We start from the raw sequence: 22,501 nt of genomic DNA on the forward strand, positions 1-22,501 counted from the left end.
CACATATTAATAATTTGCTTCCTTCTGTTGCTGAGTAGTATTACATGGCATGGACATAGGACGTTTTTCTTTCATCCATTGAAGGACATTTGGGTTGTTTCCAATTTTGGGCTATTATGACTATAGCTGCTATGAACATTTACATACAAGTATTTTTGAGAACATAGGTTATCATTTATCTGGGATAAATGCTCAAGAGTGCAAATATTGGGTCATGTGGTAAGTGCATCTTCAATTTCAGAGGTAATTGCAAAATTATTTTCTAGAATGGCTGAACCATTTTATATTCCTACCAGCAGTGCTGAGAAAACTGGTTTCTTTGATCCATGTCAACACTTAGTATGGTCAGTCTTTTCAATTTTAGACATTCTAATAAATGTGTAGTTGTATTTAATTGTAGTTTTGCATTTTCCTGATGGCTAATGATGTTGAACATTTTTTTCATGTACTTATTTGCCATCTATATTTCATCTTTGGTTAAATTTCTACCAATATCTTTTGCCCATATTTTTAATTGAATTTTTTTAATATAGAATTTTGGGAGTTATTTATTCTACATATAAATCCTTTGTTGGATATGTGATTTGCAAGTATTTTCTCCCAGTCTGTACTGTAGCTTTTTATCCTTTTTAACAGGTCTTTCACAGAGCAAATTTTTTTTTTTTTTTTAGGACAGGGTCTTGCAATGTTGTCCACACTGGAGTGCAGTGGCTGCTCACAGGTATGATCATAGAGCATGGCAGCCTCAAACTCCTGGGATTAAGCAATCCTCCCACCTCAGCTTCCTGAGTAGCTGGGACTATAGGCACGTGCTACTACACTCTGTAAAAGTTCTTAAATTTTACTGAGATCCAATTTATCAATTTTCTCTTTTAGGTATCATGATTTTAGTTCAAGTTTAAGAACTCTTTGCCTAATCCTAGGCCCCAAAGATTTTTTTTTTTCCCTAAAAGTTTCATATTTTCTATTTAAGTCTGTGGTTAATCCACTGAGTGAGTTTTTGTAAAAAGTACGCACTTTAGGACAAGGCTCTCTTTTTTTTTACCTAAGGATATTCAATTGTTCCAGCATCATTTGTTGAAAAGGCTATTCTTCCTCCACTGAATTGCCTGTGTGTCCTTATCGAAAATCAGTTGAGTATATTTTTCTGGTCTAATTATGTAGATTTTTTAAAAACTACATGTGAAAACCCTTTTTGTTACTTTATTTAGGAGAAAAGCTATAAACCCATTACAATGAACCATTCGGCAATAGAAATGAGAAACGAATATGATAGGAAAAACACAGACTTTATAATAAAAAAGAATAGTTATAGCTAACATCTTGCTTCCTTATTCTGCTAGGCATATGGGGGGTGTGTGTGTGTATGTGAGTTCTCATTGTATAAATGAGGACACTGAAGTCTCAGGTTTTTTTTTAAGTGGCAGAGTCAGGATATAAACTTTGGCTGACTCTTAGAGACCTGCTCTTAGGATGCCTATATATCTTTATGTATTAAGAATTCAAGCCGCAGCACAGAGGCCAGCATGGTTGAGCGCAGATATATTGGCTTGTGTGCCCTTCTCCAGACATGGTGGTAAGTCTGTACAACGGCAACGCCATCAAGGATCCTACGTTCCCCTCCAAATTTTTCCTGATTTCTGCCAAGAGTTCTAACATTCTTGACTCTGAATAGTGTTTGTTTAACAAATTTAAGTAAAAGATGAATTAAATAATAAAGACAACTAGAAAAAAACATTAACAGGTTAGGATTAAGAGTGACTGTTAAAGTGTTCTTCAGCTATAATTCACATTGTCCTAATCATTTTTGTGAATATCAAATAAAGTATAATATTTACAAATTTTTGTATGTTAAAATGTTCATTTCACTGTTTATCCACACTAGTCATATCCAATAGAAATATATATAATGCAAACCACACATGTAATTTTAAATTTCCCGTAGCCATATTAAAAATATAAGAAGAAACACAAAAATTAATTTTAATAGTGTATTTTATTTCATTCCACATATCCAAAATGTTATTTCAACAAAAGGCTATATCCACATTTCAAGTGCTCAATAGCCCCATGTGGTTGGTGGCTAACCTATGGGAAAGCAAAGGTCTGCCTGCTTCTTAGGCTCCTGGTCATCTTTTCATGTAAGTGGGATATAGTTCCTCAAGTTTTACTAGAATTATCCTTTAAAAACATTACATTCAATGTATTTTTTCTATATTTAAGATATAGATTATTTGCTTAAAATTTTATGCTACAAAATTGGCATGTTTATGTAGTTACTAGGATTGCTGTTAAATTTAAAATGTGTTCAAATTGATCAAAGAAACTGTAAAAAGGCAAGCATCAGCACCTTTCAAGTTTTACATGTATTTGCACATATTTGTACATCCATGCCCTGGAAATTTGACTGTTCCGATAGCACTAAAAAGAAAGTTTTTTTAAAGGTGAAAAAAGCTCTTATAATAATATAGCTTCAGTTTGACACACCCCATCTGTTGTGTTCACCAAGCTCTTGCTTGGGAATTGAATATACTTTCCTCGTGTGTGCATTTCCACCTTAGAGCTTCTGTCATCACCATTCTGTAACTTCTAAACAAGGTCCTTCAGCTTCTGAGGCAAAGTGGTATACTATAATGGTAAATATAAAAGTCAAGGGTTGAAAACTAACTCGTATTTCTTCATGTTCAATAAAATATAAAATGTAACACTCGCAAATGAAAAGCAAAATGGGCATATACTTAGATTCTGCAATTCCACTTCTAGGAATTCACTATGTTAAAGAAAAAAACAGGATAAAATAATAAATATGCATGTATAAAGATGTTCAGTGAAGCCTTATTTACAATAGCAAAACTATGATCAACCTAAATGTCCAGGAATAGAAAATTAGTTAAATAAAATACATGCCTATAATAAAATACTGTCAATGTAGTTAATTGGCATGACTATTTTCATGATATATTTTAAGTATATATATATGTATATATATATATGCACAGAAAAGAGTTTAGAAAACTCTATATCAAAATGTTAACAGCAGTTATCTCTGTGTCATGATATTATAGATGATTTATGTCAATTTTTCTTCTTTTTTGCCCCTTTTCTGTATTTTCTATGTTTTTATATTGAGGTTGTTTTATGTTTATGATTGCAACAATCCTTATATCCTTTTGAATTTGAGAAAAACTAATTATTAAGTGTTTATATTTTCCTCTTGTAAATTCAATAAAAAACTTTCAAACTGATTTTTAAAATCCAATTTGAAATTGTACTACTGATAATAGCCTACATTAAATTTGCTCTTGGTTTTCAGGCAAGTGTAGCTAATGAATGAAGCCTCTCCTCCCTTTCCAGATTATAGAATACGTAAGCATTACTAAGAAATCTTAGAGAATACTCAGAGGTTCCAAAACCTAATATAAATATTATCAGGAATCTGACTATGAAAATGTGGGTGTACTTTAACTTCCACTTCAATTCCACAAAGTTCACTGAGCACCTACTATGTGACAGGTTCAATTCTCTTAAAACACTAGTAATATAGCATTCAGCAAAACAATCAAAATTCCTGTTTTCACTGAGATTACAACCAGTAGGAGGGACTGGCAGTAAACACATAAATCAATAAATGAATATTTCTGGTAGTACTAAATATTATTAAAAATGAAAGAGAAAATCAGGATAGAGAAGGACTATAAAGGAAGACAACTTTAGGGCAGTCAGCAAAGATGTTTTTGAGGAGGTGGCATATGAACTGAGACTTTCAATTACAAGAAAGGACAGCTACTTGTTTGGGAGACCCTTAGTCAATTTCCCCTGCATGAATCTGAAGGGACTCCCTCTTTTCACATATTGCACAGTCATGGCCACAGGTCACATGCAGGGAGAATAAAGTGAGTGAAGCTTTCTGAGAGAGGAGGGTTGTTCCTCTACACAGAGGGGGCGTCAGTGTCTCCTTTTTTGTTATTTTTCTAAGATTGTGATACACTGCACTATATAACTGATATAACTGTTCCCAGCTATGTGGTTTAATTAACAGTCCTAAAATGGATAGTTGCCTTAAAAGTTTCCTGAAAAAGAAAATATGGATTACAGAAAATATTAATAATGCAACACAAATGAAAACAAAAACATTAGAGTTGATGTCTCTGCAAGTCTAGCATGATTGAATTCACAACTATGGATATTATGAGGTAAGTATTCTATAAGATGTGACAAGACACTCAAAAATGAGAAAATTACCAAGACGACTATTTTACACGTACATTCATATCTTTTATATGAATACCTCATTACAAAGAATAAAATGAAAGAGACTGACAATACTAAGTGTTGGCAAAGATACGCAACAACTAGAGCTCTCATACACTGCTGGTAAAAATGTGAAAGGAATAACCACTTTGGAAAAGCCTTGGGTAGTTTCTTAAAATGCTGAATATACCCTACTATACAATTCAGCCATTCCACTCCTAGGTTTACCCAAAAATGAACAAAAACATATATCCAAAAAAAGACACATACGAATGTTCAAATAATGGAAATGATGCATAATATATAGTATATTTACAAAATGAAATACAATTATGTAAAGTATATCTATATTATTAACTGTGGCAGAAGCAAGATTCCTCTGGCACAGATATGCAGATACTGGAAGTTAAAAGTCAGCAGAAGAACACTAAAGGTCCAAAGAATATGACTAGAACACTCTCAGTGTCTCTTCCTTTTTTTTTTTTTTTTTTTTTTTTTTTGAGACAGAGTCTTGCGCTGTCACCCAGGCTGGAGTACAGTGGTGCAATCTCTGCTCACCGTAAGTTCTGCCTCCCAGGTTCATGCCATTCTCCTGCCTCAGCCTCCCAAGTAGCTGGGACTACAGGCACCCACCACCACGCCCGGCTAATTTTTTGTATTTTTAGTAGAGACAGGGTTTCATCGTGTTAGCCAGGATGGTCTCGATCTCCTGACCTTGTGATCTGCCCGTCTCAGCCTCCCAAAGTGCTGGGGAGCCATGCCTGGCCTGCTCCATTTAATAATGTAGATATCCCCTTTTTTTTTTTTTTTTTTTTTTTTGAGATAGTCTCACTCTGTCACCCAGGCTGGAGTGCAGTGACATGTTCACTGCAACCTTCACTTCCTAGGTTCAAGCAATTCTCATGCCTCAGCCTCACAAGTAGCTGGGGTCACAGGTGTGCACCACCACACCCAGCTAATTTTTGTATTTTTAGTAGAGACAGGGCTTTGCCATGTTGCCCAGGCTGGTCTCAAACTCTTGAGCTCAAGCTATTGACTTACCTCAGTTTCCCATAGTGCTAGGCATGAGCCACCACACTCGGCCTAATATAGACATACTTTTTACATGTTTGTTACAATATTCCTCTATTTGCCTAAATTTAATTATTAAAGTTAAATTTCAAATTTAAAAGCATATTGTCATATAAAATGTATTTCTGAAGGCACATATTATATAACAAAATTGTTGGTAAGTGAAATTGAAGTTTCACGGTTTAACATGATTTTTTCCCAACATTTAACTATGAAAGTTTTAAAACATATAGAGAAGTTAAAATAATTGTATACTGGACACAAATATACACACTACTTAGATTCTACAATTAATATTTTACTATATTTGCTTTATCATGTAATTATATATCTATCAAACACTTTATACATCCATCAATCCATCCTATGAATATCAAGGTAAGTTGCAGACATAAATATACTTCTCTCCTAAACATTTCATCATAGAGATAGAGTTCAACATTTGGATATATTTCTTTTCGAGTAAATTTACCTACAGAAATGTACAAATCTCAAATGCACCAATAGATGAGTTTTGGCAAATGCATCGACCTGTGTAATGCAAACCCCTATCAAAACACAAAGAATTACTATCATCAAAGAAAGTGCCTTTGTGCTTTTCCAGTCAATCCTATCCTCTATGGCAACCACTGTTCTGTTGTTCTGTTTCTTCCCCTCTGTAGATTAGTTTTGCCTGTTTCTAGAACATTGTATAAATGAAATAATACAATATGTATTATTTGTGTAAGGCTACTTTCAAGTAGCATAATATTTTTGAGGATTATCCATGCTACTACATTATCTGCAGGTCATTACATATTCCACTGAATATATCCAACTGTTTTCTTTTAGAGAACACATTCTACTACTGATGTACTCCTGAGCATTTTGCAGTTTTAGGATATTTTGAATTAAGCTTGAATAAAGTTGCTGAATATTCTCATATAAGTATCTTGTGGACATATGTTTTCACGTTTCTTGGGTAAATACCAAAGGGTGGAATTTCAGGGTCTTTGGATAAATGTATATTTAGTTTAATGGGAAACTGTCAGATCTTTTCTCTAAGTGGCTGTAGCATTTTACATTCTCACAAATTTGTACAAGGATTCCAGTACTCTACTTAGTAACATCTGCTGCCATCAGACCATTTCATTTTAGCCAATCAGACGAGCTAATAATGTTGAGAACATTTTTGTGTCTTTCTTAGCCATTTATGTATCTTCCTGTGTAAAGTGTCTGTTCAGATCTTTTGGTCATTTTTGATTGAATACTTTTATTATTGACTTCTGGCATTCTTTATGTAACTTGGACAACAGTTCTTTGTCACACATTTTGTAAATATTTTCTCTGTGATTTAACTATTCATTTTCGTACTGATAGCTTCTGATGAACAGATAGATGTTTTAATGATGATAAAATCTAATTCACCAATTTTCATTTTTTTATAGTTCTTACTTCTATGTCCTATCCATGAAATCTTCATTTACCATCAAGTCATGAAGATATTTTGTTATGTTTCTTCTAGTAGTTTTATAATTTTATCCTTTGCATTTAGGTTATGATTTATCCTAAATTAATTCTCATGTATGGTGTGAGGCAGAAGTTGAGGTATATTTTTCTACATGGGTATTCAGTTGTTCTAGCACAATTTGTTGAAAGACTTTCTTTTTCTCATTGGATTGTTTTGGTGTCTTTGTCAAAAGTCAATTGATTATATAAGTAGGGTCATTTATCAGGCTATCTTGTTCCATTCATCTTTGTTGATCCATATGCCAGCACTATACTGATTTGATTACCGCATAAATCTTAGATGATGTTTAAAATGCCATCTTTTGGATTGTTTGAATACTTTTTAGAGAGTTATCTTTTAAATTATGTATTAGCTTTTTAGCTACATGTTTCTGTATTTAATTTTTTAGTAGTTGCTCTAGAAATTATACTATACTACTTAATTTATTGGTTTAAATATTCTACCATGTCACACAAAATACAAATATAGTGCAACCAAATGAATCCATTTATCCACCTCTCCATCCTTTAGACACTAGTTGTCATGTTACACTGACACACTTTATAAGCCCTACAAAATAATAATGCTTGCTTTAAATAGGCATGTGATTTTTAAAAAATTTAAAGGAAAAAGAGTCTTTTATATTTACTCATATTTGTCACTTATGGTGCATTTTATTCTTTCCTGAGGATGCTGGGGCTCCATTCAGTTTTTTTCCATGTTTATCTCTCTCTTTAAATTGAATAATTTCTATTGATTTATTTTAAAATTCACTGATTCTTTTTTCTGTAAATGCAATATGCTACAAAAGTCCATCCAGTGAAATTTTATTTCAGACACCATATTTTTCAATTCTTGAATTTCTCACTTTTTAATAGTTGCTTACTCAGATTTTCTTTTTATTCCTTACTAGCATATTTTCCTTTATATCCTTGAGCACTGTTATGATAGCTAATTTGAAATCCTGGCCAGCTAATTATATCATCTGAGTCAACCAGTCTCTATTCTTTTGGATATGAGTAATTTTGGATTGTATACTAAACATTGTGGGTGTTATGTTACAGAGACTCTGGATTCTTATGTTCTTGCAAAGAGTATTTATTTTTTCTTGTATTGTTTTAACAAGGAGTTAATCTAGCTAAACTTAAAGTGTTAAATCTGTTTCCCGTAGGGTAGGTGACAGCTAAAATATCAATTACTTTAGTTTTAGATGGACTATTTAGCATCTTCCTTGAGCACATTATTTCAGGGATAAGCCTGAGATTTGGAAAGAGTTTATATGCAAAATTTGAGCTCTGTTTCTCTGGCTTTCACTTCTCTGGGATATCCCTTTACTTCTCAGAGAGTGAGGTTGCCTTGATCTCTATCCTCTAGTCTACAGTTTTCCATCAGATTTTTAGCTTCTTTGCATGGAGCAAACTGTATCCTGTTCTCAGTCCAATATCCTTAAAAAGAAAAAAATCACTCACTGCCATGCATTTCTTTCAACATTAAAAAAAAAAAAAAAAAAAAAAAAAAAAAAAAAAAAAAAAAAACCTTTAATGGACTATTTTTTAGAACAGTTTTAGGTTCACAGGAAATCTGAGCAGAAAGTATGGAGAATTCCCATATCCCCCTCTCTCCACACACGCAAATCCTCCCCAACAATGAACACCCTTCAGGAGAGTAGTACTTGTTACAATTGATGAATCAACATTATTATTACTACCCAAAATTTATAGTTTACATTAGGGTTCATTCTTTGTGTTGTACATTCTATGAACTTTGACAAATGTATAATGACATGTCTCCACTACTGTAGTATTATACAGATTAGTTTCACTGCCCTAAAAATCTTCTTTTCTCTTCTCATTTATCCTCTGCCTGGAACTCGTGGCAACCACTGATTGTTTAACTATTCCATAGTTTTATCTTTTCCAGAACTTCATATAGTTGGAATAATATAGTATGTAGCCTTTACAAATGGGCATCTTTCACTTAGTATGCCTTCTTTTAATTTCTGATACTCCCTCCATTCTGTGTTTGGTTTGGGTCACTCTTTACTGTCTTTAGGTAGCTATTTTTCTAGAATTTATAGTTGCTATCTATAAGAAGGCTTACCTAGTATGAGCTACTCACTCATTAAGAGAAGAGGAGTTTTAAAAACATAAATTAGTGGTTTTAACAGTAATGAACAGACTCCTGGCCATATATCAAGATAGATGTATCACAGCTTATCTTAGATAAACCTATAATAATTAAATTTCAGAGTTGAAATAGATCTTAATGGTCATCTACTCTACCAAGTGATAACAAAGTTAATCCTAATTCCCATCAAATAAAATGAAATACCATTATTTTATTACTTATGATGTACCATTTACCAAAAAGGGACAATTATATTCTAAATATATGTAACAAACCTGTCAAGGCTGTTTCACTTATAGATTTAATTTGTAGAAAAATTTCTCCTTTCAATGAAGTCCAGTTTTGGTAATTATCATACACTTCATTTTTAATACTGGTGAGCTCCCTTTTAGTAAAAGTAAGTAATGAAAGAGTCTTATTCCAGAAATATTTGTACTCTGACAATCTTTGACTGCAAAGTAAAAAAAAAAAAAAAAAAAAAAAGGATTTTAAAAAATAGTAAGCATAATAAACTTCTCCAAAAATAGTTTTAGAGTGACCATATAATCTACTGTCTAATTGGAGACAATTTTGAAAGCAGAAGAAGGTGGTATTCATATTATGCTGAAACAACAAATAAACTAGGAATATCTCAGGTAAACTGAAGTGTATGGTCACTCTAACTCACTTCCATTTTGCCATTATTTTAACTACAAAGAAAGACAGCTAACTACCTTCATACACATTTATTCTATTAATCCTTTTATATTCAACAGTAAGCATTTAGTGGAGAAAATTAGGTCAGAGCAATTTCATCTTAGATCCTAAATGAGAATCTTAAAGTCTTATACAGCATTTGTCCTGCATACCATGGTTATATAGGCAGTGAAAAATCTGGGGTAGTAATAAGTAAAACAATTCAAAGTGACTGATCCAGTGCATTTGCTTCATAAAATCTGACAGCTCAAAGTAATCACATTTTTGTCATCTCAGTGATTTTATTCTGGTTTTAATTATCTTAATAATCAAATAAAATACAGACACAGATTTGAGAGCAGCAAAAAGGTGATGACTGAAGCCATGAGAGTATGTCAATATTTGTATCCCTGAGTATAAGGCAGAGGTTATATCTATCTTGCTCATCACAGTCTCTCTAGCATCTAGCACAGTGCCTACTGCATAATATGTTTTCAACAAATATTGAATGAAAGAGTAAATAAAATAAATTCCTCCTCAGTTGGAGAAATGGAAACATGAGAAGTGCTAGGGATAACACATTGGACAACACAAACATTTAAGCGACATTAAATTTTAATTTAAGCGAAATTAAAAAGAATCCCTCAGAGGAGACTAGGGGGAACTCATCAGTGAGTCAGAAGATAAGCCAAAAGAATAATGTCAGAAAAGCCAGGGGATATGAATATTTTAAGAAAAATGTAGTGATCAGTGTTTAAGTCTGCAGAAAAGGGCTGAATAGAGTCCACTGTATCTGGGAGGCCTTTGGTAATTAGTAATTAGTAATTTGATGATCAGTAATGCCACATAAATTCTTAGCATTGTCAAATTTGGGGAAATTCTTATTAAACTTTTCTCATACATAAGATTTTGTCATTTCAAGTTTTCTTGGAAAGCGATTAAATTGTCTTTGAAATAATGAAACTCATGGGCCAATTTATCTTAGATGGTCTGCCTGAAGTAGTGTATTATGATTTGTATGTTACATTCAATGATATTAGTCATATCTGTAAAATCAGTGTAAACTTAAATCTTTCTCCAATGTATCTGAATAATTAACTCCCTTACATTAGATTATCAAATAACCCAAGAACTTTAAAAAATGATCTCTTTCTATTAATAAATTTGCTTTGATGTGATCAAAGAAGTTGTTACAGCTTGCTTCTTTAGGCCACAATAATTTCTATTGCTTAATTTGCTTATAAATGCTTTTATTTAATTTTAAAAACCTATATATATCCAAATTAATGTAATTTCTTGCTTGTTTCATTAAAGCATTCTAAAGTATCTTTCCAAATGGCAATTATAATGGTGTACTCCTACGTCAACTTTCCCTTACTCAGATCCTCCAAATGCCTGTGACTACTCCAATGGTATACTTACAACAGAAGAATCACAAAAAATAATTTTTTAAAAAGTGAGCGAGAGGAAAAACCTGAGTAGAAAGAGAATTTTTAACCAAATTACAACTCAATCATCTTGCTTTCACCAGAAGCCTTCTCAGAACCTTGGAAGGAAGCCCTAAGTGAGAGACTCTGAAACTTAAGCATCATCTGGTTCACAATAAATTTGCCTCTATTGGTAACCTTAACCTTCTCTGTGAAATAAGAGACAAGAAAAACGGCTGCTAAGAGATGAATAGCACCAAGGAGCCTAAGCAGAATATTGAGGATTCCTCACTAAGGATTTAGTGTTTAACAACCTGGAAGCAGGCATGAAGGCCAAAGGATTTAAGGGTAAATACAACTAAATGAGTAGAGGTAAAAGGACTTGGAGTGTTGGTAAACTCCTCTATGTAGAAAATCCTAAAGACACACACACACACACACACACACACACACACACACACACACACAAATACTAGAATTAATAAACAAATTCATCAAGGTCACTGGATCCACAATACATACGCAAAAATTAATTTTATTTCTGTATATTAACAATGACCAATCCCCAAGATAAAATTAACAGTCCCATTCATAATAACATAAAAAGAACAAAACACTTAGAAATAAATCGTAATAAAAGAAGTTAAAGAAAACAAAATATTTTTGAGAGGGCTAAAGATCTCCATGGAAAAACATACCACATTCATGAATCGAAAGATACAAAAATTTTAAGGTAGAAATTCTCCCCAAATTGATCTATAGATTCAATACTATACCTATCAAAGTCCCAGCAGGCTACTTCACAGAAATTTACCAGCTGATCCTAAAATTCATTATGGAGGGCCCAGAATAGCAAAAACAATTTTGAAAACAAAAAAGGAAGTTAGAGGAATTATATTTCTTGATTTTAAAATTTATTAAAAACCTAGTATTTAAGAGAGTGTGGCACTGACATAAGACATAGATTAATGGAATAGAATAGAAAATCCAAAAATAATCCCTTACATTTATGGTGAATTTATTTTAGGCAAAGATGCCAAGGCAATTCAATAAGGAAAAAAAAAAATGGCCTCTAACAAACAGTGCTGGAACAATTGAATATCCATATGAAATAGGATGAATTTAGATCCTTACCTCATATCATACACAAAAGTTAGCTGAAATAGATCACAGATCTAAAGAAGGGCTAAAACTATAAAACTCTTAGAAGAAAATACAGGAGAAAATCCTTGTGACAGGCTTAGACAGAGTTCTTACATACATCAGCAAAAGCACAATCTATGAAACAGATAAATTATATTTCATCAAAAATAACTTTTGCTTTTCAAAAAACATTATTAAGAAAATAAACAGATAAGCCACTGGGAGAAAATATTTGCAAATCATATTTCGTATAAAGGACTTATATCCAGAATACAGAAAGAACTCTTACAATCACATAAGAAAATAAACCCATTAAAAATTGGCAAAATATTTGAGTAGATGTCTCACTAATAAGATATACAAATGATTAACAAGCAAATGAAAAGATGCTCAATATCATTAGTAATTTGGGAAACACAAATCAAAGCCACAATGAGATACTATTTTACACCCACTAGAATGACTACAACAAAACAGACAGACAATAGTAAGTGTTTACAAAAACATGGAGAAACCGGAATCCTCATTCATGGTGTGGGGATGTAAAATGTGCAGCCTCTTTGGAAAACAGGTTGGCTGTTAAAAAAATTAAATATCGATTGACTGGGCACGGTGGCTCATGCCTGTAATCCCAGCACTTTTGGGAGGCCGAGGTAGGCAGATCACGAGGTCAGGAGATTGAGACCATCCTGGCTAACACAGTGAAACCCCATCTCTACTAAAAATACAAAAAATTAGCTGGGCTTGGTGGCAGGCACCTGTAGTCCCAGCTACTCGGGAGGCTGAAGCAGGAGAATGGCATGAACCAGGGAGGCGGAGGTTGCAGTGAGCCAAGATTGTGCCACCGCACTCCAGCCTGGGCGACAAAGCGAGACTCCATCTCAAAAAAAAAGAAAAAATTAAATATAGATTAATCATATGACCTAGTGATTCCACACTTAGGTACCTACTCCAAAGAACTGAAAACATATCCACACAAAGACTTGTATATGAATGTTTACAGCAGCATTATTCATAAGCATCAACAAGTGGAAATAATCCAAATATCCATCAACTGGTAAATGGATAAATAAAATGTAGTATATCCATACAGTGGAATACTATTCAGCAATAAAAAGGAACAAAAGTATGGATAAGTGTCACAACACGAACGAACCTCAAAAACATAATTAGTAAAAGCCAGACGTAAAGACCACATATTGTATGATTCTATATATCTGAAATGTCCAGAAAAGTGTAAATCTATAGAAAGAGAAAGGTTAGTTGCCCGGTGAGCTGGAGGTGAGCACAGAGATTGATTGAAGATGGCATGAGGGTCTGGAGGGTCTTTTTTGGAATGAATCAAGTGTTCTAATATTGGATGTGGTTGCCAATCTAATAGCTAACATTTGGTGGCACCACCCTGTAGGTTTATTAAAAATAATTAAATTGCCTCCTTATGATAGGTGAATTTTGTGGTGTGCAAATTATATCTCAATGAGTATGTTTTTAAAAAGGTATGGGGTAATAAACTTGGGATCAAGGATAGAAAACAAAGTAAAGCCAAAATATGGTTGGGAAAATAAGAAAAAATAATAGCATCCTTAATTAGACTGAAGAAGTGAAGTGAAAGTGAAAGAGCTGCAAGAGAAATTTTTGGAGTTGACATTGAAAATTCTAGAGATGACAAGGTCTAGCTTTACAAATAAGAAAAATTAAAGAATAAATACTCTTTATTTCAAATAATTTTAAAAAGATTCAAAATAGTAATCCTCTAAAAGTAAATACTGATAGAATATTTCAAATATGGTCTGATTTGGAATATTGAACTAAACACAACTTTGTGAGGTGAAGTATATCTATATTTCATTCAGGTTTTTAATAGCTACTTTATAGGCCTTCTACAGTTAATTTGCACTTTCAAAAAACACTTTATTCTGAGTAACAGATGTGCTGAGCCAACCAATGTGCCAACTAATATGCTGAGTCCTTGCAAGACACAGGCTGGAAGTGATGTCATGGAAAACACAGAACATGAAAGAATACTTTGCTAAAGGCTAGTGATTAAGCCCAACTGTAATTAAACAAATGAGAGAAGAATTTAAAAACAGCAATGGACCCCGAAACATAGTTCACTGATCTACTGAAAGTTCCTTTTAGGCTCCATAAATAAAGATGATTATATCTCAGTAGAAAGCTCATGTTTCTTTCCCTTACCTCTTTTTTTTTTCATCCCATGTTTTGGCCCATGAATACTTTACCTCTTCAAGAGAGAAGATTACAAGCTCCTTTTCTTTATCCAGAGCAATCACTAAGTTTTATGGCCTAATATTTTTAAAATAATCAATAATCTAGCTTAACATCAGCTTTCACTAATGCAACAAAAGTCAATTAACTCTAGAAATTTGGTTTGATTTTATTTTTAACAGTATGCCTTTTTCTATGGAATGCATTATGTCTACTAGTGAGAATATAAAAACAATAATTATTTCTATTCATCTATTACAAACTGTAATTTGTACTAAGTGTCTAGTTGACTAGTTACTTCCAAAATTGTTTTTAGTATGTACTATTTTTATATAAGTCAGATCCCAGACTCCTAATTTGTGATCTTTTGGCTAAAAATGAGCAAAAATCACAGATCTATGAAAACATGTGAACAAAATAAGCTGTTAAAAGTATAACTCAAAATGATGACAAAATTAGAATACAGAATAAAAATAACACTCTATTTATATGTCTACGTTTCTTCAAAAATTTAAAATACTGAAGATAACATGCAAAAATGAAAATAATTAAGATCAAGTGTATCCGTCCCATAATATCCTGAAGCAGCAATAATTATTTGATCTAGTCCCAATCCAGCCTTTAAAGGTCAATCTCACCATCCATGAAGGCTCCAGTGGATAAATCAGATGAGCCTTCTACAGCAGATATGGGTCAAAGCTATTACAGAAGCCAAAAGTGAATACCGATAGTCCTGATTAAAATACAAAAGTTGAGGTCACCTGGATGGCATTATCCTGTTGGTTCAACACCAGATTTCTAGGAAAGGATCAAGGGGATTTCTGATGATAAAAATGGTCACTTGTTTTGTGAGTGGATTTCATTCATGGATTCATTCAAAAATTATGTGTTGAGCATCAGTTATGTGCAAAGCATTTATAAAAGGTAGATGTTCAATAGGTTATTATCGGATAATGAATTAAAAATTATTGGCCCACAGAATTTTTTTCAGATAATTCCTGGTAATAATTATTAGATAAAAAGCAAAAACTTATCATTCAAAACATTCACCCAGCATACTTTTTTAGTCATCCAGAACCTGTGTCATTTGCCGGGTTGAATTAACTCATTGCTTTCCCTTTTCTAAGAGCTAAAAGTTATTCAATTCAAAAAGGAATTATTCTTTCTCATAAACATTCTCAAAATATTCAATTCAATTTTTAGGAAAGAAAATGTACTTCCTAGTTTCTTTAGAATGCTGGATTTTTATCGTTAGGTATTATAAACCCTCCAAAGATTATATAAAAGCAGAATTGACATGCTTTACACTAGAGATTTCTGAATTTAAGGACTATGTTAATATTATTTAGGAAATTTTCCTATTCTACTACTTTTCTTGTCACTGGACTATCACTCAGAGGATCAACTACACCAAGAAATATTGGTGAAGAGGGGAATTAGTTACTGTGCTTTCATTCTAAATGACACCCACAAAATAAGAACAATAACAAGGCACTAATAGAACAAGGTATATGCCTAATTTAAATTTAATTAGCAACACTATTCATTGATATAATGGTTTAAAAAAGAAAAAAGAAAACATAATGCTGTTTCACTTTTTTCAATCACACCAGATATAGAAACCATATTACTGGCTGGGCGCGGTGGCTCACACCTGTAATCCCAGCACTTTGGGAGGCTGAGGCAGGTGGATCATGAGGTCAGGAGATTGAGACCATCCTGGCCAACATGATGAAACCCCGTCTCTATTAAAAGTACAAAAAATTAGCCGGGTGTGGTGGCAGGCACCTGTAGTCCCAGCTAGTTGGGAGGCTGAGGCAGGAGAATGGTGTGAATCCGGGAGATGGAGCTTGCAGTGAGAGGTCAAGCCACTGCACTCCAGCCTGGGCGACAGAACAAGACTCCATCTCAAAAAAAAAAAAAGAAAATAAACCATATTACTAAAATATGTTTGGCTATTTACAAAGTTAGTATTAAGCATATCTTTTCAATCTTTATAATTTTCAGTTCTTGAATCTTACCTGAAGATGTATGATTGTCTATATTTAATTTTTAACTCATCTTGCAAATGACTCAGTTGTTTCTCTACTTTCTGAAATTCATTTTGTTGATTTTTTAACTGCATGCCTACATCGTAAATTCTAAAAATATAAACAAACATCCCTTAAGTATTCTCTCCTATGGATGTACTATTTTTAAGTTACCATTTAAATATACTTACTTTTAATAAAAAGGAGTAGAAGAAGAAACTATGTCTCTTATATATGCTATATGAATGTACAGAAAAAATATAGAGAGACCAAATCTTGGGAACTAAACCCTGGGGAGGAGAGTGGAATTTATGGGCAGGGGGGAAATGTAAAGAATATTGAAGACAGGCAGAACTTTTCCTCTATATTCTTTTGTATTGTTCAACTGTTTACAATGAACATAAATATTAATCACAACATAACTAAAATATTAATTTAATTTTCACTTAAAGTAATACAGGTTCAAATTTAAAATGTCAAATATTACTATCTTAGTCCATTCTGTGTTGCTATAAAAGAATACCTGAGGCTGGGTAATTTATAAAGAAAGAAAGGTTTACTTTGCTCATGATTCTGTTGACTGAAAAATTCAAGATTGGATAGCTGCATCCAGTGAGGGCCTCATGTTTCTTCCACTTATGGCAGAAAGTGGAAGGGGGCATGTGCAAAGAGATCACATGGTGAGAAAGGGAGCAAGAGAGAAAAAAAATCAAGGAAGCCAAATTCTTTTCTTTGTGTGTGGCTTTTGGTAAGAAGTCATTCAGAAGAATATGAGTTAACTTTTGGTATAATGAATGAATGAAAACTTAGGATCAAAATTAAAACTGTAAGTATATAAGCATGAAAAGTAAAATTTACATGAGGAAAAAGATGCCTGACATTTTATCCACATGGTAACACTAACTCACAATGTCCAAAGAGTAATATGGTAATGTTACAAACTTGATCTAATATATCATGGCAATGGGATGTTTAGCTTAATTAATTAAAAAGACAGTAAGATGTGTTAGCATGTAGTTGCTATAAACAGTTATTAATCTATTTCTAAGATAAATGTACAGAAATACTGGTTGCCAAGAAAACACATTTTTTATCACATATTATCAATTGAAAATGAACTGAGGCATTACATTCAGCTGTGAATAACAAGAAATTCTAGAAATTTCCTGATAAAGAGAAAGTGCTTCTTCTCACATGAAAGTCTTGGGTGAGACCAGTTACCGCACAATCCAGCAGAGGAATAAGCTCCCACCTAATTGGTTTTTATGGCAGCATAGTAGCTGTCTGCCTGAATCAAGAACGAAGTCACTATCAGTAGGAACAACAATGCTCGTAATACAAAGGAGACCTTAAACCAACTCAATCTATAGATTAGGGGAGTTGAGCATCAGAGAATATTTCCAGCCATGATAATGTGAATTAGTTCTCTAGTAAACACTTAATAATTGCTGGGGGGAAAAAGCAATGAAAGGATGTATCTTTAATGTGGAGCATCTGGGGACATCTCTGGAGATCTACAACTCTGACAAAAGGAAAGTCAAGTGATTTGGAGGGACTCTTAATTTGCAAGCCAAAGAATAAGGACAATGGGCTGAAAGCTGGTGGCCATGCACCTCTTCCCCTGTATTTTAACAACCTGCTAACTTGGGAACTAATCCATTCTTGCCAGAGCAAAAACTCCATTCACTCACAAGGGAGGGGATTAATCTATTCATGAAGAATCTGCCCCTATGACCCAAACACCTCCGATGAAGCCATACCACCCAATGATGCTGTATTGAGGCCCAAATTTCATCATGAGTTTTGGCGAAGACAAACCACATCCAAACTGTAACAATGACTAAAAGAGTTATAAAAAAAAAATAGTAATCATGTGCCTCTACTCTAATTCCCACCGCCAAAGGCAACCACGTTTAATGTTTTTTTCCCTGTTTCTCCTAGCATTGATCTCCATATTACTGCATTACTCATATTTCTAACATGTTTACACTGATATTTCCTAATATTTAATTTTGTATATTATTTAGTGTATTTAGTGATACATATCAGTTAAGATCTAGTTGTGCTACATATAATTGACACCTGAATATAATGGCATAAATACATATATATAATCTCACATAAAGCAAATGCATTGGTAATCAGTTCAGTGCTAATATCACAGCTTTATAGTGTTATTAGGGCCTCATATCCTTCCAACTCTCTGGTCTACCATCTTTGGTATCTGTACTTTACTGTCATAGTCCATGATGGTGGTGAAAGCTTCAATCATTACATTCCCATTCCAGGCTAGGTAGAGGAGAATAATGGCCTACTCCATCCCTTTTAAGTCAATCTCCTTAAAGTACCACTGAATACTTCTACTGAACTTAGATATATGGCCATACTTAGCTATACATGCAGCTGGAAGGTGTCGTCCTTTAAAGATTAGCGCCCAGATATATTCTGCTACTTACAAGGCAAAATGAATGTTGAGGTAGGTAGTTAATAAGAATTGACCCTCCTACACATATCTACATGCTCTTCTCTTAATCCTCCCAATATAGTTAAATCAGTACTTTTTATTAAATTATATTTAGTAGTTATATTGTTATTCACTTGTGAGCCACATATAATGCCATGATTATATTTCTTTCTTGTACAACTTTCTGTTGTCTCTGGAATTAAAAATTGTCTCCTTTTCTTCTTTCGTAGTTTTCTGGGTACCATCATTTTATTCTTCTTCCATCTTTGATGGAGAGGTAATTCTTTTTCCGACACCTTCAGACACAACAGATAATCTTTCCAAATCATTTCTTTTCCAGGAGGTAGCCTTCCTGGAGCTTTACATTCCCCTACTGTAGTCTGGTTTATGCCCTGGTTTGACTACACAACTGTCATCATAAGACTTCACTTCTCCATCACTTCAGGAACTGTCCTCATCTCTCTTTCATGTCAATTCTCCTATACCCTGGTTCTGAAGTTTTCTTCCTTCTTGGTTTACTCCTTGGAGCAAATCGTCCAGAAATTTCCTATGCATTGGAAGTAAATTTGCGACTCTGGATGTCTGAACACGTTATTTTATCTCACACAGAACAGTTTGACTGAATAGAAAATCATATATTTGAAAAAATATTCACCAGAAAATTAGGATACCATTCCATTGTTTCCTAATTTCCAGTGATGCTGCTGAGAAATCCAATGACATTCTCAATTCTATTTCTTTGTGTGATGTATGGTGGGCCACCCCCCTTCCCCCTGCTTCAGAAGCTTTTTCTGAAATAAAATTGTTTACTTTTCACTTGGGATTCTTCAATTTGATCACAATGTATCATCACGTTAATCTTTTGTCATTCTCTGTGCTGAGCACTTGGTGAGTACTTCCTTTAGAAACTCATTTATTTGGTTTTCAGAAATTTACCCTAGGGAGAATGATGCTTTCCAATCAAATTTCTGTTTCTGTCTGGAACATCTTTCTATTATTTCAGAGGTGGAATTTCCTGAACAGATCTCTTAACCTTCTTATCCTTTCTCTACCATTTTACCACTTTTAACTTTGTATTCTTTCATTATCTTCCATCCTATCAAAGTTTTAACTTCTGCTATCATATTCTAACTAGCAAAAATTCTTCTTATTCTCCAAAAGGTCTTTTTTAATTGCCCCTTTTCTTGTCCCATGAATACAATTTGTATTTCTTTGAGGATATCAATTCTAGTGTGTTTTTGAAGATTTCTTCAGTTTGCTGCATTGCTTCTGTTTCTCTTTGAGACTCTTTGTTTTGCTTTTTGGCTTTCATGTTTGAGGCTCTGCTCAGAAGGCTGATGATCCTTTGTTGTCTGTTCATAATCAAGAATGAGGTACTCTCACAACCAACATCACACTAAATAGGTAAAGGCTGGAAGCATTCCTCTTGAAAACAAGAACAAGACAAGGATGTCCTCTCCCATTACTTTTATTCAACATATTATTGAAAGTTCTGGCCAGAGTAATCAGGCAAGTGAAAGAAATTAAATACATCCAAATAGGAAGAGAGGAAGTCAAACTATCCCTGTTTGCAGATGACATGATTCTATATCTGGAAAACCCCATAGTCTGAGCCCAAAAGCTCCTTCAGCTGATAAACAACTTTGGCAAAGTTTCAGGATACAAAATCAACATACAAAAATCACTAATATTCCTATACACCAACAACAGCCAAGGCAAGAGCCAAATCAGGAATGCAATCTCATTCACAATTACCACAAAACAAACAGAATATCTAGGAAAACAGTTAACTAGGGAGGTAAAAAATCTCTACAATGAGAATTATAAAACACTGCTCAAAGAAAGCAGAGCTCACATGAACAAATGGAAAAACATCCCATGCTCATGGATAGGAAGAATCAGTATCATTAAAATGTCCATACTGCCCAAAGCAATTTAGAGATTCAATAATATTCCTGTCTGATTAACAATGATATTCTTCACAGAACTGGAAAAAACTATTTTAAAATTCACATGGAACCAAAAAAGAGCCCAAATAGACAAAGCAATTCTAAGCAAAAAGAACAAAGTCAAAGGCATCACACTATCCAACTTCAAACTATACTACGGGGCTACAGTAAGCAAAACAACATGTACTGGCACAAAAACAGACACACAGATCAATGAAACAGAAGAGAGAGCTTGGAAATAAGAACAAACACCTAAACCATCTGATCTTTGACAAAGCTGACAAAAGCAATGGGGAAAAGACTCCCTATTCAATAAATGGTGCTAGGGTAACTTGCTAGCCATATGCAGAAGATTGAAACTAAACCCCTTCCTTATACCATATACAAAAATTAACTCAAGATGGATTAAAGACTTAAATGTAAAACCCAAAACTATAAAAACCCTGGAAGACAACCTAGGCAATACCATTCTGGACATAGGAACAGGCAAAGATTTATTGACAAAGATATCAAAAGCAATCGCAACAAGAGCAAAAATTGCCAAATTGGATCTAAGTAAACTTAAAAGTTTCACACATCAAAAGAAACTATCGACAGAGTAAACAGACAACCTACAGAATGGAAGACAAAATTTACAAACTATGCATCTGACAAAGGTCTGATATGCAGCATGTATAAGGAACTTAAATTTACAAGGAAAAAAAAAACCGTTAAAAAGCAGGCAAAAGACATGAACAGACACTTCTCAAAGGAAGACATACATGTGACCAACGAGCATATGAAAATAAACTCAATATCACTGATCATTACGAGAAATGCAAATCAAAACACCAATGAGATATCATCTCACACCAGTCAGAATGGCTATAATTAAAAAGTCAAAAAAATAACAGATGCTGGTAAGGTTATGGAGAGAAGGAAATGCTTATACACTCTTAGTGGGAGTGTAAATTAGTTCAACCATTGTGTAAAGCAGTGTAGCAATTCCTCAAAGACCTAAAAACAGAACTACCATTCGACCCAGCAATCCCATTACTGGGTATAAAGCCAAAGGAATATAAATTATTCTACCATAAAGACATTTGCATACGTATGTTCACTGCAGCACTATTCACAATATCAAAGACACAAAATCAACCTAAATGTCCATTAATGACAGATTCGATACAGCCATAAAAAAAGAATGAGATCATGTCCTTTGCAGGAACATGGATGGCATTGGAAGCCATTATCCTTAGTAAGCTAACACAGCAATAGAAAAGAAAATACCACATGTTCTCACTTGTAAGTGGGAGCTAAATGATGAGGATGGATGGACACAAAGAGAGGAACAATAGACACTAGGACCTACTTGAGAGTGGAGGGTGGGAGGGAGAAGAAGGTAAGAAAAAATATCTATTGAATACTAGGCCTAGTACTTGGGTGAGGAAGTAATCTGTACAACAAACCCCCACAACACAAGTTTACCTATATAACAAACCTGTACATGTATCCCAAACCTAAAATAAAAGTGTAATTTTTAAAAATGAGGTACTAGCAGCACAATTGGACTGGTTTCTACAACAAGCTAATTATGACAAAGGGAAAAAAGGAAGAGAGGCCTTTATAGATAAAAGAGAAGCAAGAAATTTAATAACTAAATATGACAT

General features: G+C 33.6%; 1 protein-coding gene across 2 annotated transcripts in view; it reads right to left on the reverse strand.

Moving 5' to 3' along the window:
* LEKR1 (leucine, glutamate and lysine rich 1) overlaps positions 1-22,501 on the reverse strand; it is a 240,862-nt gene that overhangs the window by 127,426 nt on the left and 90,935 nt on the right. The window contains exons 4-5 of one of the 2 annotated variants that reach the window (XM_008008604.3): positions 16,431-16,550; positions 9,214-9,389 (exon numbers count right to left, since the gene is read on the reverse strand). In XM_008008604.3, coding sequence (XP_008006795.3) covers positions 9,214-9,389; positions 16,431-16,550 — 296 coding nt within the window. Of the gene's footprint in view, positions 1-9,213; positions 9,390-11,493; positions 12,319-16,430; positions 16,551-22,501 lie in introns of those variants that run through there. The other variant, XM_073023498.1, reaches the window with a different exon arrangement.

This window comes from Chlorocebus sabaeus, chromosome 15 (assembly GCF_047675955.1).
Source record: "Chlorocebus sabaeus isolate Y175 chromosome 15, mChlSab1.0.hap1, whole genome shotgun sequence".
NCBI classification, from domain to species: domain Eukaryota; kingdom Metazoa; phylum Chordata; class Mammalia; order Primates; family Cercopithecidae; genus Chlorocebus; species Chlorocebus sabaeus.